The sequence below is a fragment of the Gossypium hirsutum genome, chromosome D13 (assembly GCF_007990345.1).
Source record: "Gossypium hirsutum isolate 1008001.06 chromosome D13, Gossypium_hirsutum_v2.1, whole genome shotgun sequence".
Taxonomy (NCBI): domain Eukaryota; kingdom Viridiplantae; phylum Streptophyta; class Magnoliopsida; order Malvales; family Malvaceae; genus Gossypium; species Gossypium hirsutum.
The window spans coordinates 43,185,746-43,198,660 of NC_053449.1; the positions used below are offsets into that span (position 1 = coordinate 43,185,746).

Sequence of the window (12,915 nt, forward strand, 5' to 3'; positions counted from 1 at the left end):
AGCCTCTTCCATAATGCAGTGGTGGTCTTATCTTTCATCACATCTTGCAAAATTTCGTTAGACAAATGTAGATGTAACTGTGTTAACACCTTTTGATCTTTACACCTCTTCTCTTCCTCCGTCAATGTCGAAGGTATCTTATCTATTCGTAGTAGGGCATCCTCTAAGTCCATCTGTGCAAGAACTATCTGCATCTTTATCTGTCACAATGCGAATCTGGTGTTGCGATCCGACAACATAATTTCATACTTCAAAGACGCCATTATCATGATTGAGATGAACAATTCGGAAGCTCAGAAACCAATTTGTGAAAAATAGAACGTCGATAATGACAATGTGTCGCAAAGAAAAGAAAAAGAAAAATAACGAACACACAGATTTTATGTGGAAACCCTTTTAGGAAAAAACCACGAGTAGAGGAGAAGATAATTCACTATGTCGAATTCGAATGATTACAAGAGGAGTAGACTATGTCTTTTTATTGGCATGTAAAACCATATTCTAATAGAAGTGTAATAAGATTGAAACACCTTATTCTAATCAATATCAAATAGATAGAGTTTAATAAAGTTTAAAAAACCTTATTCTAAAATAAAATAAAAGAAGTGTAGTTCTATATAGATTTTACTTTTATTTTATTTTACCACTATTTTATTTAAATAAAGATTAGGGTCACTCAATTCTAACATAAAGATATTTGGAAGAACTTAATTTTTATTCTAAGCACATTTATTAATTAAATAAGAGGAGTTCAAATTCCATTAGGAATTTCGTATGTTAAAGTTAACTTCCAAGTCAAATAAGTGCCATAACACACAAGTTATAATGGGCTAGTTGAGTCAGTTTAATTATATGAGTTTATCTCCCTTGATTTAGATAAAAAGTCAAACTTATATATTTAATTAATTTAATAATAAAATATTTTTTAAGAAATAATTGATTAACTTACATAATTCAATTCTAATTTCGTTAAAATCATGAAGATTTTACATACTAGATTTTATATGTAAATATATGTAATTATTCGAATAGGATTAAACAACAATGATTATTTAATTTAATTTTCAAATATAATTAAATAATAATTTCAAAAAATATAATTAATCCTAAATTATCTCTTGCAGATGTAATCTATTTCTCATTTGTTGTTTTTGTTTACTGTTATTCATAGTTATATTGAACTAAGGTATGGACACAATCAAAATTAATAATGATGCTGCTACTAAAACTAATGAAAAAAATTGTAGGTATACTACACCGGAAATATTATAGAAGGTACCAAGCACAAGTGGTTGAAGCCGTAGCTTTAAGGCTTAGTGCCAATTTGACAATGAGTTGCTGCTGGAGAAATGTGATATTTGAGTCGGATAATAATGTTGTAATTAAGATCCTCACAGACCCTTACAAATCCCCCTGGGGGATTGAAGTTGCTGCGGATGACATTTTATCTATTATTTCTTATTGCTCCTTTGTCCATTTTAGTCACTCGTTTGGGAAATGTAATTGTGTGACAGATTAGGTTGCAAGAAGCATAACCAGAGATAACCTACTTGGCGTGTTATAATCCCTGCAGGCATTGGAAAATTTGCTGTTATTTTCTTTTGAAAATATTTTTTAATTAAAAATCTTATTGTAAAGATAGGATCCAAAAGCAGTAAACAAAAAACGAAAAAGTGAGTCTGTCAGGTGAACATGTGAAAAAAATATGGGAGGCAACAAACAATTTTTTAGATATCAATTTATAAAATGAGAAGCAATGGGGACTGCGGGTAGTAACTAGTCATGATGTCTGTCACTGTTTCATGCTGCTCTCTCAACATAACATTTTACTACTAAGCCAAGAATATGTTAATCTTTCCATGGAACTGTATTGTTTTTTTTTTTTTTTGACAACCATATTTATTTGGTTGAACTTAAGTTGGAGCTATCAAGCAAAATAGATGTAAAATAATTCATTCTTTACATTAATTGAACTTGAAACTCATTCTTACAGTTTACACAAATATGAAACCGCTGAATAATTCTTGGGAAAGCCATTATTGATGTGGTGCAACCAGGCTTTGGCTAAAGCATTGCAAATGACACCATGGTCCATGACTGATTGATGTGTTCCTTGCAGTCTTTCCAACATGTCGTCGAAACTCTTAACAACAAAACACTGTTTATCAAAATGTTCTAATAGCCATATATGATCATTTATAGAAATAATAAAGAAGTCCAGCAAAAGCCAGTATTGCAGGTTCTAGTAAGTAGTTCTTAGGCTTGTCCTCACCTTGCCTTCAAATGAATAGCAGGCAATTAGTCCCGGAAAGCCTAAGGCCTTCAATGTTGATCCAAACTAGTTTTATTGCTAAGCCCACGGAAAGCTTGCCTTAAGATAATCCAAACTTGGGACCAATCTTCCCTCCAATCCAAAAGGAAGGGATATATCTTTTTGCTAAAACCATATAATATAATAATACAAACAAAAGAAATATTAAATCCGATTAGACTAGGGCTGTGGAGGAAACTTGGAATAGATCCAATAGACAAATGTAATTAGACATGAAAGACTCTAGAACCTGGACGATGTATCCACCTCCTGCTCGGCCAATCGGCTGCTCTCTTTTCGATTTGCACTGTGCTGCTGAGTTTGGTTATCGCTAGAATCTTCCCAATTTCTCTACACATTAATCACATCATCAGAAATTTCAAGAATTTCACTACTTTTATCCACATATAAATATCCCCTCAAATCTTCTTACAATGGCAATAGAATTTAACATTGAAGTAGCATTCCCTTTAGTCACTAGTTCCAGACTTCCAATTCAAGAAATCTAGTTCACTCTCACTCAGCATATATACACAATGAGGCTCTTGCTGTTGCTCTTGGCTTGTTATGTTGGCCTATGCAATGGATCGAGTTTGCTGCCTTTCATGGATCCAGGCAGTGGCAGTCTGTTATTGGCTGATCCGTTCCGAGTGTTAGAGCAAATCCCACTTACCCTGGAGAGGGACGAGAGCTTGGCACTGTCGCCAGCCAGGGTGGACTGGAAGGAAACAGCGGAGGGGCATACGATAATGTTGGATGTGCCAGGGTTGAAGAAGGAAGAGCTGAAGATCGAAGTGGAAGAGAACCGTGTGCTGAGGGTGAGCGGGGAAAGGAAGAGAGAGGAAGAGAAGAAGGGCGACCATTGGCACAGGGTGGAACGCTCCTATGGCAAGTTTTGGAGACAATTTAGGCTGCCTGAGAACGTGGACTTGGACACTGTGAAGGCTAAGCTGGAAGATGGGGTGCTTACTTTGTCATTGGCCAAGTTGTCTCCCGATAAGATTAAGGGTCCGAAGGTTGTCGACATTGCTGGCGGAGAGGCTAATGAAGCACCCAAGCTCGAGGGTAACGATGCCAAGCAGGAGCTTTAAATCCATCCTTGAATCGTTTTTCATGGCTTTCAAAGCTTTTTCCAGCCTGTTTATGTAGATGAATATATATGAGAAAATAATTACTAAAATTGAATAAAAGTATTATCAAAATTATAATATAAGGTAATGCAAGGTAAGATATTGGTGTACCTAAAATTTAATTTTCACGACGCTATTATGTTTTCGTAACTAATCATCTTTGTCTGCCCCTCTCTCTCAACGTTTGTTTTGTTAAATGTGTTTAAAGATATTTCAACCTCGATATGCTACAAGGAGTCAGAATCATTTATATATTATATATAATATTAACTGTGTTTGGATAAGAAATTTAGAAAACAAATTTTATTTATATTTAAGTTTTTAAAATTTTAAAAATGTATTTATTTATTTAGATGAGGAATTAATGAGATTTGAGTAGTTTAATTTTTTTAAATTTTTTTTAAATTTTTTTTAATTTCTCATAATTTTAATTTATTTAAAGTATACGATTTCATTATTAAATAAAAAATTTAAATTTCAAAAATTAATTTTATTTATTATAATATATATTTTATTAAATATATTTATAGTTTTTTACAAATTTAATAAACCCATATTATGCTATTTATTTTTAATATTATTTTTAAATTTATAAACTTCCATTAACTTCATTTTTTGTAAAATAATTATTTATCCAAGCAAAATTATTACAATTCAAAAATTTTAACATGCTAGCTTTTTAAAATATCTAAAATTTTAAAATTGATCTAAATGAGTGAAATTTGAAAGAAAAATTTGAATTCATATAAATTCTAAATTTTTTTCTTATGTATATTTAAACAAATAAATTCACTCTTAGAAAATTAAAAATTTAGATAAAATTTAAACCCCTCCATATTATATATATATATGAGGAGAGATACATTTATATCGGTGTAAACTTATAGTAATTTTACACATTTCTATAACTTTTTATACTATTAATATTTTTACAATTTAAATGTTCTATTTCATGTTCCATTCATGTAAATTATGCATGTCAAATTCAACATAACTTCAAAATTTCTAACTATAGTTTATATAAAAAACTTTCAACCATTCAATAAATATTAATATATATAATATTTTGAATCGGTATAATAGAGATATCAGATCGATTCAAAAATTTACATGTGTCATAACGTTGCCTACATAATAGTACAAGGCCTAGTAAGCAAAGCTAGACACGGAGTGCCTAAATTAACGTAGAGTGGCCACTAACCAATTAGGGCTAGGTTGGTTAGCCACCTATTGTCTAAAAGTCTAGAATTAATACTACAAAAAATCCTAAAAGTCTAGACTTGATCTCATCACCAAATTTCGGGTTTGAGAGTAAGGTTATGTGTGGGGAATGTTATATCACCCCCACAACGCCTAAGCTAGGTTTTTTATTTATTTATTTAAGCATATTAATGTCTTAATCTAAGCTAAAATCTTATGGAAACCTTAAATAAAAACTCTAAAGAAAATATCTTCGGTTTACTTGTAACTCAATTAAGATGTGTTCACCAAACTTATCTAATTTGAAACTTAAATTAGAGATTTTTAATTTTAACGGAACCCTAAAGGATACCTAAATAATTCTAGTAAAATACCTTCAATTCCTAAAATTGATTCTATTTTAGAATTCTAAAAAAAAACCCTAGAAATTACCAATGAATTAAGAGAAATATTAAAATCCATCTACAACTTATTTGATCTTTTATTATTATTATTTAAAAGATTTAATTAATAATGTTGAACCTATCAATATCTTACAAAAGTATCCTATGCCGGGTTTATGATTTATCTTACTTTAAAATTCTTGATCTAAGGTTTAAATTCGTCAAAATCCTAAAATAACATATATTAAGTAATATTTATTAGCTTTCTTAAAAAGTTTCTAAAATACAATACTTAGAAAGACCTACTCATGATTTACAATTTACCTACAAAAATCTTTTGTTTTAATTTTGAATAAAGTCCTAAAGAATATTTACATATTAATTTAAGATTCTAATCCTATACGATATTTAAAATTAGTTTAAAACCCTACAAAAATATCTTACATATTATTTATAATTTTTCTAGGGTAAATGGTAGATAAGATCTTAAAGACTAACCTAAATCCGAATGTAAAAACCTTATGGTTTCATTAAAATGTAACACCTACTTAACTAACTTCATGTCAACATTTATGGGATGGAAAAACGACCTAAAGTTCCCTCTTTTAAAAGGAATAGTGATAAAATAGGAAAATTAATTAAATTGGCTAAAGTTAATGAAAACGAATTAAACGAATAGAAAATGTAACACCCCTAACCCGTATCCGTCACTGGATCGGGGTTGCGAAGCATTACTTAATATTAAGCTTATTTCAAAAATAAATAACAAATAAGATAATTTAATTCAATTATCCAAACTAATTAAACGAAAAAAATAAAATAAAATAATGTACATTTTAACATTTCCAAATTCAATAGCCTAAACAATTTAACTTTTCATAATTTCATAATCTCCATAAAGTTTTTTTTACATAAACAAACTCAGTCATTGTACATAAATTGTTTAATCAATTGCACTTTATGTTAATATAACCAAGCCTATTTCAATTAAATACTATAACTAACTATGCTATATAATTAAGTCATATAATTAACGAATTTAATGACTCACCTATTCGAAAATAAAGAAAAAAATACAAACACATAATAGCCAATTTGATACTTACCTATAAAGCCGATTATAAATGCATATAATTTGAATTTATGCTTAGCCAAATATAATTTGGTCATTGATTACACATGTTATATATATAAAACAAGCTATAGTCTAATTCTTAACTAACCAAAAAATGCACATATACAAGAAAAGAAACTTATGCCATAGCCAAACTTATAATTTACCAAAACCAAATTATACAATAAAAGTACCTTATACGTACTAATATCGATTTACACATATATCTCTTTTAACAACATCCAAAATATTTTAACAGGTGTTCGGTAATTAGCTCATCTTGTAACCAAATCAACTCACTCCCAAATGTAAAACAAATATACATGTTCTAATTATACAACCGAATTACATATGTCCTATTATATGTATATAAGTTATCACTATTACATTATACGCCCAAAACAAACCTATTCATACTAATTAAATTATCTATCAAAAACCAATGTTTAAACAACAAATCATATACCGGTTTAAATGCATATAACCGAATTAACCATTTTCATGCATGTTCATAAATGCTCAAACATAATTCACTTCCCAATTCCACATTCCATTTCATTACCACATTAATCTAAGATGCAAAACAAATATCACTTTTATAACTCTCGGTCTCATATTATATTTTTAACAAGCCAAATATACTTATAAGCAAAGTTCATTATTTAACAACCACCACCCCATCACTAATGTCAAACATTTTGATAAATCACCATTGTATATATATATATATCATGTGGATGCTAAATTAAAATGTGAAACATTTTACTTAATATTTACTATGACCAACCCAAACATGCATATTCAACCATCGCCTTATTCCAAAATATTATAAACTTCAAGGCCAACTTTAATTATCAAGTATATATATATATGTATATCAATACTAAAACCACATATGCAAACACGTAATTATCTATACAAATATCATTTACCAAAGTTTTTATTTCATCACCTTATAAAAATGCATTTCATACCCCATTTTAACATATATACTTGCATATAAAATCCAACTTCTCAAGTTTAACTTTTCATTAGCATTCAAGACCAAATTCCACTCTACAATAATGTATATTTTCACCTATAACCATGTTATATATATATTAAGCTCATACCTAGCTCTAATAAACCACACACACAACATTCATTTACCTTACAATTTTCCTATAATATCAAACCAGAACCAAAATGTGCATGGTCTTTAATCCGATCCAAAATCGAGTAGAGCAAGCTAATTAAGTCATATTCGCATGACTTTAATACAAATATACTCTCAAAAGAAACAATTTCAAACTAGTCTATACATGTCATAGTTTCAAGAAAATTTTAGCTTAAAATACCGTAATTATCCGATAGTGTGATAAGCTTTACTGACGATCCCGAACTCGTAATCACCTCAAAATCTATAAGACAAAATAAACAAACACAAACGCATACAGTAAGCATTTTAAAGTTTAGTAAGTCAATAGCATAGATAAAATTTAACAAATAAAATAAAAGAGCAATTAACTTATTTATAAGGATATTATACATCTCTTGGTTACACTTTCAATTCCATATACCTTTCTATTAATCTAAACATACCTTAATTCATTCATATATATATATATATATATAAGCCTTTGTTATGGTAGCTTAGTTATCAACTAAGCCAATTTATATCTCTAAATAAAATTGATAACTTATAATATTACAAGCACTTATGATATTTCATTCCGAATAGACAACTTACCTTATTTCCATTCATTCATTTAATTAATACATACCTACAGATATAATTCATTCACATGTCCGATTACATTTAAAATTACATTAACAAGAACTTTCTAAACACACGTTTTAAATAAATTCACCGGCACATAGCCTACTAGGCTTAAAGTCTAATTCCGTACATCGGCATTAAGCCTGCTAGACGTATAGTCTGAATATTTCACCGGCATTAAGCCTGCTAGACGTATAGTCTAAATATTTCACCGGTATTAAGCCTGCTAGGCAAAAGCCTGAAAATCTCAAATACAAAGACTATCTTTCGTATAGTTATTTATAATTACATAAGTCTTACTCATTAACTGTATATTCGTAACATTGAATTATATTCAATTCTTCATAGTAAACTTACATTCGGACCACATAGGTATAACTAAAAAAAAACATTACATTCAGCACAAATGATTTTGTAATCTATGTTCGAACCCCCTTATGCCTATAAAATTCATACATTAATTTTCCAGCTCAAGAACATGAATATACGTATATAACTATGTTCTAACCATACGCACAAAAATATATGTAATTCATAGTATTTAAATTTTATTACAAGAACTTGTAATATACTTTAGAACTATATCTTTAACTTATAACTTAAATTCAATCCAAAGAATTAAGCCTTACATTCAAATTTACACATCTATGTATATTTATTTCACTATTTGTTTCAAATCATTGAATTTATAGCATATTTAGCTAACATACATGAAACGTAAATCATTAACATCAACTTATCAATATTAATTCTTATATTCGGCTATAATATATAGGTAAATTACAAGGTTTTATTTAATTTACACATTTTAAGTTCTAACTTATCATATGTATGGTAAATAAATGTATGTATATTCAATTTAGCTAACATTTACTTGCTAATTTACTTACCTCGGATGTCGGCGGACACAATCGACAACTCGACTACTTTTGTTTTCCCCCGATCCAATTCCATTTTCTTCGTTTCTTGATCTAAACATATTCACATTTAACATTTTTATTCATCAAAACATTCAATTAAATCCAAAAATACATAAATAGGTAAATTATCATTTTGCCCCTAATATTTCACTTTTTTCAATTTAGTTCATTTTGCACAAAACACAAAATACACAAAATTTGCCCACACTATGCTAGGGCTGAATATTCATAGGCTTCATACAAGTCCACACATTTCATTTATTTCACATTTTAGTCACTCAAAAATTTATATTCACAATTTTAACCCTAATTACTCAATTTCACCAAACATTCAAAGACAAAACATGTTAATGCTTTACATATCTTTCATATTTCATCATCAACTATCACAAAGCTCAAGCATTCATCAATGGCATATCTCAAAATCACCATCAAATTCTAAAATCAAAGTATGGGTCTTGTAGTACACAAAGCAACGATCTCAAAAACGTAAAAATTATCAAAAACTGAAACCAAAACATACCTTAATTTTGCTATGGAAGTGCCGAAACTTTAAAAAGCCATGGAAGGTTTCTTCATTTTCACTATTCGGCTAAGAAAGAAGAAATATTCATCTTTTCACTACTTATTTTTAGTTATAATATTATAATTTACTTAATGACTAAATTAACCTTAATTAAATAAATTATAAAACATATATATTAAGGGCAATATTGGCCATTTTCGCTCACTATCTACTATATGGCCTAATTGCCATTTAAAACCCTCATTTTTGAAAGACAACAACAATTGGGTGCTTTTAAGTTTGACCTTCTAAATTTTTATTTTACGCGATTAAGTCATTTTATCAAATTGAGCACTCAAATGATCAAATTTTTATACGAAATTTTCGCACATATTAATTCACATACTGCAAATACCAAAAATAATTTAAAAATATTTTTCTGACTTGAATTTGTGGTCCCAAAACTACTTTGTTCAATTAGAGTCAAAATCAGGCTGTTACATCGAAACCTCAATTTAAGGCCCAAATGTGTATGTTTTCTATAATTGAAATGAGTTATTGGAAATCTATACTTAAGTTGAATTATTATTCTGTTTTGAAGTTTAAGGTTTTGTTTTGTACAATAACGCTTTGTAACTCTAATCCAACAACGGAGACAGATTAGGGGTGTTACAGCCCCGATTATACTCGAACTTGTGATCGCATCACAGCCGCCGACTGGGACCTTCACCTAGACTTCCACCCTTGGTCGTATCAAGCATTATTACCCAAAAATCGGATTTCCCCACGATGGGTTCCTCAGGTGATAATTCTATCCCGTCATGACATATGAAATGCATGTGTGTTTAGGTGCGTTTTCACATCCCCGACCCCTTAAAATTATCTAAGAACTTCTGTCGTTTCAGTAAAAAACCTGGAACACTTTTAAAGTACCCTAATCCTAAAAAAACCAAAAACCCTAACCCTACAAAAATAAAAAGCTCTAACCCTAGAGAGAGAAAGTGAAAGCGCGTCCAGTTGGGTGCGCTTTCTGCGCTCTCCTAAAAACAACATATTTTCCTAATTAAAATTTAAAACAGCCTCAAGACATAATTAAAAAAATTAGCATATTATGCTAATTTAGCCTAATTATGGATAGTTAGCTAACATTAAAAATCATGTTAATTGTAGGGGTTTTGAATAATTTGTGAGCATGTTTTTTTTTTTCAAGAAATCATATTTTGATTAATTAGTTATCGTATTTATTATTTATTTAAGATGAAAGTTTAAAAATGTGTATGAAATAAAGGATTAAAGCGATTAGTAAGTCTCCTATGTTTTAAGCTGGAACAAAAGGGCTTGAGATGAGAAAAGGCAGAGAAGCATTTCAATTTTCATGTGGGAAAAATGAGAGGATGAGACGAGAGAAATAATAGAAAGAGGTTGGAATTTGGATATTGGAAATGTTATAAAAAGTACTAAATGAGTTGGTCCACACATAAAACGAAACAATAGGGAAAGGGCAGAAACAGAGCCCACAAAAACCAAAAGAGAAAAAGAAAACAGCCTCAAAAAGATCGAATCTGACGTAAAAGTAGAGCTACCAACCAAATCTAGCTCCCCTATCTCTAACCACTTGTCTTTCTTATCAACTTGGTCAAATCCCATCATGCTGCCCGTTGCCCCTGCCCCTGCCCTCGCCATCGACTACCCCCACCCAATTTGTTATTACATCTACATCCACATATAAATATTCACACATTACAAGCTTTACCTATTTTCCTACAACCACTAGTTACAGTTTCTCTTTTTTGCTCATTTGCATCATCCCCATGTCCCCTCTCCATGTTTTTCTAAATCTCTCCATCTAACATACCTATAACACCCTTATTCTTTCTCTATTCTACCTGATTTGATTTGATTTTGTAACTGATGGGACGATCACCTTGTTGTGAAAAGGCTCATACCAACAAAGGTGCCTGGACCAAAGAGGAAGATCAACGCCTCATCAACTACATCCGTGTCCATGGTGAAGGCTGCTGGCGTTCCCTCCCCAAAGCTGCTGGTAACCCCTCATTTCCATGTTTTACCTTTTTGGCTTTTTCTTCCTATTTTCCATCTTTCTCACTTGCCAATTTGGTGGCACCGCAGGGCTGCTTAGATGTGGTAAGAGTTGCAGATTAAGATGGATAAACTACTTGAGGCCTGATCTTAAGAGAGGAAATTTCACTGAGGAAGAAGATGAGCTTATCATCAAGCTTCACAGTTTACTTGGAAACAAGTGAGTTTCCTCCTTGTATTATTTTAGGCTAAAGATGTTTCAAATTTCATCATATATTTTGACAAAATTCATGTTGTTGAATCTATTGCCAGATGGTCATTGATTGCTGGAAGATTACCAGGAAGAACAGATAATGAGATAAAGAACTACTGGAACACACACATCAAAAGAAAGCTTATAAGCAGAGGAATTGATCCACAAACTCATCGTCCTCTCAATCAAACCGCCAATACCAACACGGTCACAGCCCCCACCGAATTGGATTTCAGAAACACGCCTACATCCGTTTCCAAATCCAGTTCCATCAAAAACCCATCTCTGGATTTCAGTTACAATGAATTTCAATTCAAGTCCAACACAGATTCCCTTGAAGAACCCAACTGTACAACCAGCAGTGGAATGACTACAGATGAAGAACAACAAGAACAGCTGCACAAGCAGCAGCAATACGATCCAAGCAATGGGCAAGACTTAAATTTGGAGCTGTCGATTGGGATTGTTTCAGCTGACTCATCTCGGGTATCAAGTGCCAACTCGGCCGAGTCGAAACCAAAGGTAGATAACAACAATTTCCAGTTTCTTGAACAAGCTATGGTGGCTAAGGCGGTATGTTTGTGTTGGCAATTAGGTTTTGGAACAAGTGAAATTTGTAGGAACTGTCAAAATTCAAATTCAAATGGCTTCTATAGTTATTGTAGACCCTTGGATTCATAGGGTCATCTTTTTCTTCTTTCTTTCTGTTTTTAGGAGATAAATTAATGCTTAATTATTATCTTTTTGCCTGCCCACTGTAATCAAAGCAAAATTATAAAACAAACTCTTTTTTATTTGTTCAATTTATAGGTTCAATGAACATGCTATTTTGGTATTATAAAACATAGTATTGGAGCGTTACACAAATTAACCACCATTTGTACAACATGTGGAATGCATCCTGAGATGGTGACTAGTCAGTGAGTTTAGGCTGGCAGTGGCTGGCATATATCATCAATTATTTATTACATTTAATGATTTTCAAATCATGGTTTTGTTTTTATTTTTAAGGTTTGGAGGGGCTGACATTTCCTTCTGCACACCCACACACTGCATCTGCGTTGCGAACAACAATTTGTTAAATAAATATCCCACTTCTTTTTTTTGTCTTTCAACCTTTCCAATTAGATTTTTAATTCTATTAATTTTTTCGTACTTTTTTTTTTGTGAGAAAAGAAAACTCTAAATAATTACAAAATCAACGTTTGAGCGAAAGTAACACCAGTAAATTTATCCCTATCAATAAAGGTACAAACCATCTTGGGAGGAACGTCAAGAATTTACAAATTGACTTTCTCGA

The 12,915-nt window shown here is 30.9% G+C and overlaps 2 protein-coding genes and 1 long non-coding RNA gene across 3 annotated transcripts; 2 read left to right on the forward strand and 1 right to left on the reverse strand.

Moving 5' to 3' along the window:
- Positions 1-1,840: 1,840 nt before the first annotated feature.
- On the forward strand, positions 1,841-3,595 carry LOC107948808 (22.0 kDa class IV heat shock protein). Its single transcript, XM_016883463.2, has one exon. The coding sequence runs from the start codon at positions 2,848-2,850 to the stop codon at positions 3,400-3,402; it is 555 nt and encodes a 184-aa protein (XP_016738952.1). The 5' UTR covers positions 1,841-2,847; the 3' UTR covers positions 3,403-3,595.
- Positions 3,596-7,207: 3,612 nt separating this feature from the next.
- Positions 7,208-9,437, reverse strand: LOC107948810 (uncharacterized). The gene is made up of 3 exons (XR_001697561.2): positions 9,341-9,437; positions 8,788-8,868; positions 7,208-7,538 (listed from the first exon to the last, which is right to left on the reverse strand). It is a non-coding gene; the product is annotated as an uncharacterized lncRNA (long non-coding RNA).
- Positions 9,438-11,062: 1,625 nt separating this feature from the next.
- LOC107948807 (transcription repressor MYB6) lies at positions 11,063-12,418 on the forward strand. The gene is made up of 3 exons (XM_016883462.2): positions 11,063-11,366; positions 11,453-11,582; positions 11,675-12,418. The coding sequence occupies exons 1-3, from the start codon at positions 11,234-11,236 to the stop codon at positions 12,294-12,296; spliced, it is 885 nt and encodes a 294-aa protein (XP_016738951.1). The 5' UTR covers positions 11,063-11,233; the 3' UTR covers positions 12,297-12,418.
- Positions 12,419-12,915: the final 497 nt, after the last annotated feature.

Excerpts from the sequence above, each read along its gene's own strand:
- LOC107948807 (XM_016883462.2), top strand. The coding sequence starts at position 11,234 with ATGGGACGATCACCTTGTTGTGAAAAGGCTCATACCAACAAAGGTGCC. Across the intron at positions 11,367-11,452 it reads TTCCCTCCCCAAAGCTGCTG|GGCTGCTTAGATGTGGTAAG; the intron begins GTAACCCCTCAT and ends GTGGCACCGCAG. Across the intron at positions 11,583-11,674 it reads CACAGTTTACTTGGAAACAA|ATGGTCATTGATTGCTGGAA; the intron begins GTGAGTTTCCTC and ends ATCTATTGCCAG.
- LOC107948808 (XM_016883463.2), top strand. The coding sequence starts at position 2,848 with ATGAGGCTCTTGCTGTTGCTCTTGGCTTGTTATGTTGGCCTATGCAAT.